Source organism: Cystoisospora suis (genome assembly GCF_002600585.1).
Source record: "Cystoisospora suis strain Wien I chromosome Unknown contig_7524, whole genome shotgun sequence".
In the NCBI taxonomy this organism is placed as follows: domain Eukaryota; phylum Apicomplexa; class Conoidasida; order Eucoccidiorida; family Sarcocystidae; genus Cystoisospora; species Cystoisospora suis.
This window is the reverse complement of record NW_027160309.1, coordinates 384-5,137: the sequence shown is the minus strand read 5'-3', so window position 1 is coordinate 5,137 and position 4,754 is coordinate 384. Positions and strand designations below refer to the sequence as shown.

Below are 4,754 nucleotides of genomic sequence, written 5' to 3'. Positions count from 1 at the left end.
TGCACCAACACACTCTACCTATCTCTATCTTTAATCTACACATCTATCTATCTTTGATCTATGTATCTATCTATCTATATATGTATATGTCTGTCTATAGCTTGGTGCCACGTATATGTTGTGTGTGTAGGTCTCCTCTCTCGTGGTGGAGTCGTCGTTTTCTTTCTCGTTTTTTCTTTCATTCTCTCTCATTATCTTTCTCTGTCTCCCTGTCTCTTTCTTATTGACCAGACGTTCCGTTTAGTGCGGCGGGTCATCATCAGCATCCTTTTCATCGACACCATCGCCCTCTCCCTCTCGGGAGTCTAGGAAGCGAAGGAGGAGACAGGAGTAGCAGTAGCAGTAGTAGTAGTGGCGACTCTCCTTCGCCGAAGAAGAAGACGGCAGGGGAGGGAGAAGATGCCTCTGGCTCTTCATCTTCGCCTTTAAGACAGGTGGAGAGTGAGCTCTTACGCCTTGTGGGGAGTACTAGCAGTGAAGAAGAATCGACTTCTGAAGACGATTCGATCGACAAGAATAAAAAGGCGCCAAAGCCTTCTGCATCGCCTTCAGAGAACGAGAAGAAAAGTAAAGAAAGTGAACCCGAAGGTGGCAGTGAAGACAAGAAACAGAAGAAGGATGAGGAGAAGAAGGAAGAAGGAGGTGAGAAGGAGAAGAAAGAAAAAGATGAAGAAGAGGAGAAAATGAAGAAGAACGAGGTAAAACAGGAAGAAGGAGATTACGAGAAGAAGAAAGAAGAAGGCGAGCAAGAAAAGAGGAAAGAAGAAGGGAAGAAGGAAGGAGGAGATCAAGAAGAGAAGAAGGAAGAAGGAGATCAAGATAAGAAAGAAGAAGATAAGAAAGAAGAAGAGAAGAAAGAAGAAGAGCAGAAGGAAGAAGGAGATCAAGATAAGAGGACGGAAGAAGAGAAGAAGAAAGAAGAGATGAAGAAGGAAGAAGAGAGAAAGGAAGAAGGAGATCAAGAAGAGAAGAACGAAGAGGCGAAGAAAGAAGAAGAGAAGAAGGAAGGAGAGAATGAAGTAGAAACGAAGGATGAGGAAAAGAAGGAAGAGAAAGAAGAGACGAGAGATGAAAAGAAGGAGGATGGGAAGAATGAAGAAGAGAAGAAAGAAGAAGAGAAGCAGGATGAAGAGGAAATGTCTCAACATAAAGATTTATCTCTAGAGAATCGAAGCACCGCATCGACTTCAGATAGACTCGTGGATGAAAAGGATCTCCAAGCAGGCGATTAAATATATTAGAAAACTATTTTCGCTTTCCCTTGATCTCTCAGATATAAATACGTCATCTCTCTTTAGTACTCTTATCGCTTCGTATCAGATATCTCGATGGAAATGCTTGTCTCTCTTTGTCTGTCTCCAGGTGTATGTACACCACAATGTGAGGTAGTGTATATGCACCACAATGTCAGGTAGGGTATACACACCACAATGCCAGGTGGTCTGTCTACGCGACGTTGTACACGAGAATGTCAGGTGGTGTATGTACACCAGACTGTATCTTGCATGCTCGTGTAGATTGGGAGGGGGAGATTGAGAGAGAAGAAGGTATTAGGGGAAGGCGAAAAAGCTCTTTCATTTTTCCTTTGAAGGTGGTGGTGTGCACGCGTAATTTTCGTAGGGATTTTAGAAAGAGATTCCTCTTGAAGTCTCAGGTCTACAGAAGGAAAACAAGAAGAGCTGAGTACAAAAGAGAGGAATGTCCATCTCGCCTTTCTCACGTCTTTTTTCTTCCTTTCTGTCGCAGATGTATACTTTTCTTTTATCTCTTAGGACTGTCCGTGAAACCAGCCAAGTCGAATCTGTCGAGCATGTGTGCATCTATCTATCTAGCTATATCTATATCTATCTATCTATAGGAATCAGATCCTTACAGTCCGGAGGAGGTCTGTAGCAGCACTCTTCTGTTTCAAATTATGTATGTATATCTATAGAGTAACTGTGTACCATCTATTCTCGCATATGTACGCCGAGGTGTAGAATCCTATGGATATCAAGTGTATATACACCTCCACATACATCGATCCATGTATGTATGTAGACGTCATGTGGTTGCCTGTCTCTTCGGAGTCGCATGTACATAGAGATCTCCACATCGACATAGAGAGATAGATAGAGTCGCAGATATCTAGCTAGAGAGACAGAGAAGAATAAGAGAGAGAGAAAGACAAGGGTAGGAGCCTTTCTCTTCTCTTCTCCCTCGCCTTTCGTCCTTCTTCTGTCCATACTTATAGAGGGAGAAAGCTCTCCCCTATGACGAAGATATAAGAAAGAGAAGAAGAAGAAGATAGAAGACGGAGCTTTCCTGTCTTTCTTTCGATGTGGAAACAAGAACTCTTGACTCGGGATCTACACACGTCTTTTTTCTGCATGTAACGTAGGAAGAGAAGCGAAAAAGTTTAAAGATTTCTCTTTGTATCAGAGAAGATTTCAAAAAGATGAAGGAGAAATACATCAAGGGTTTAACAAAGAAGTGTAATAAGGTGGCCCCCCAGTCGTTCATCGCGGATTTCTACAAGAGGAGATGGGAGTGTCGCATGCATGCAGACAAGGCAAATGAATCTTCTATATATCTGTATCTCAAATCTTGTCTCTCTCTCCCTGTTTCTCTGTGGAAGTAGAGACGAAGAAGAGATTTCCGCTTCGAATTCCTCTTCTCTTTCTTCGTATCGTTCGTATGATGAGACACCATCCTCTGTCCAGTTTTACCTTCCGTTCTTTATCTGGCGTGAAGACAGATGGGTTTGCCTCATGCACTTTTTCTTCTCTTTTTTGCCTCTCTCACCATGGATAGCATAGTGTAACATGTCTGTCTCTATACACATGCACATAGATGTATGATACATATCTAGATATATATGTAGGAGAATGCGTGTGTATATATATCGATATATATGTATGCAGATCTCTGTTGCCAGAGCGTGTTTGTATTCGCCTGTACGTATATGATCACGTAAGAACCACTTCAGACCTCCTACGCATTTTGATCAATCCCGTCCTTTTCCTCGCGCATGCAGTCACGCAGAAGACGGAAGGAATCCAAGAGAATTAATCTACTATGGTGTCTTCACATTTGGACGAAACCTCGCCGCTACTGGGGAAGATAGAGGGTTCCCACGCTTTCGAACCCTGTGTCGCCACAGTCAGAAAAGATGAGGAGATAGAAAAAGTGAATAGACTCAAGATAGATGATTCATTTCCTAATGACAGGAAGATAGACAGATAGCTAGCTAGAGTCTTTGTCTCAGTGGAGTATGATCTTCGGGGAAGGTAAAAAGAGAGATTTGAAAGGATAGAAGATATGTCAGAAGAAACGGATAAAGATTCTTCAGTTTCTTCTTTCGACTATGTTAAGTCGGTCGAGCAAAAGGCGACGGCTCACGGGAAGATGTTGAGCTGTGGCTTAAGTAGGTAGAAATCCTTCATCTAAGGAAGTCCAGATAGACAGACGAGAGTAGAGAGAAGCACGAAGTAGGGTCGATGTAAAGCGATCGTATCAGGTGTATTTTGTAGCCGTAGGAGGGAGTACCCTCTTCATTCATGCACAGACGTATACACCACTCTCCAACGGGGCGAGGGCAGTGGAGAGAGAGCGTTTTCAAAGGTTTCTTATCGCTCTTCCTTTCTTCTTCGAGTCTCACTCGTTTCCGACACGTCCTGCGGTAGGTCTATATGCCCACCGGGCGCAGTCTCTTCCTTCACGACAAGAAATCGTCGGTAGCAAAGGGCTTAGCATACACCTCAGCGAATGAGTACTGACACTCTCCTCTCTCATCTTTCCCGGGGTGTCTACTACCTCTATCAGACCTTGCTGAAGAAAAAAGGAAGTCTTTTCGCTCTTTCGCTTTAGATAGAATGACACTAGAAGAAGGTAAACAGCGGTCCATTTATCTGCGAAAAGAAGCACAAAGAGATGGTCGATGTGGTTACGGAGGAGGAAGGAGGCTTCGCTTTAGATGACGCGAAGAGTAGGATGAGGAACGAGAAAAGTGAAGAATCTCAACTCCATTAAAGAGTTCCCTTCTGGTCCATCTTTTGTCCCGTTTTCTCACAGCTAAAAATAGGAGAAAGACAGCCTTGATCTGTCGTGTTGAGTTCGTGCTTCACGGTCTTTCTCTTTTCGCCTTCACACATTCTTTCTTTCTTTCTCGATACCTTCCATACATACATACATGTCTTATTAGTGGCGTTAGAGATTCAGTTGTGTGTTCGTATCAACCTTCTTCTTTTTCTTTTTTCTTTCACTTACAGAAAGTCTTTTCTCCTTCTTCTTCGAGACAAAAGAGAGACAACTTCCCTTTTCTGTACAGAATCTTAGGAGAGAACACGAGCGAAGAAAAAGAACCGGGACTTTCTTTCCTTCTTTCTCTCCCTCTTCGTTTCTTCTGTCTTTTTTCATCTCCATCGGTGTGCTTGATTACTCCTCACTTTTCAGCCTTCTTTTACATCGTCATTTTTCTGTCTTTTTACCCTTCATCTCCTCATCCATCTGTTCTTCTCTTTTCGTCTTTGCTTCTTCTCTTCTCCTCCCTGCCTTTCTCCCGTCGATTTCTCACAGTTTTTTGTCTCCATCCATCTCCTTCTTCAAAACATCACCATCATGGATAGCATTGCCCAGCTGTCTATACAGCGCGGAGGTTTCGATTTCTCGAACCACCAACGCAACGTTCGTCTTCTAGAGAATCACAAGAGACTCTCAGCTCAGGACAATCTTCCTGCAAACGAGCAAAGCTCTTTTCCTTCTTCATCTCTCCC

At 43.2% G+C, this 4,754-nt stretch overlaps 2 protein-coding genes across 2 annotated transcripts in view; both read left to right on the top strand.

Annotated features, from left to right (window-relative positions):
* Window positions 1-233: 233 nt before the first annotated feature.
* CSUI_010468 (uncharacterized protein) lies at window positions 234-2,998 on the top strand (the record flags this gene model as incomplete). Its single annotated transcript, XM_068070571.1, has 1 exon — window positions 234-2,998. A coding segment is annotated over one exon (999 nt), but the record flags the coding sequence as incomplete, so codon positions are not given.
* Window positions 2,999-3,077: 79 nt separating this feature from the next.
* Window positions 3,078-4,754, top strand: part of CSUI_010467 (proteasome subunit beta type 7) — a 2,037-nt gene continuing 360 nt past the window's right edge. The window contains exon 1 of the mRNA XM_068070570.1: window positions 3,078-4,754. This exon is cut by the window's right edge and continues 360 nt beyond it. Coding sequence (XP_067917453.1) covers window positions 4,600-4,754 — 155 coding nt within the window. The 5' untranslated portion in view covers window positions 3,078-4,599.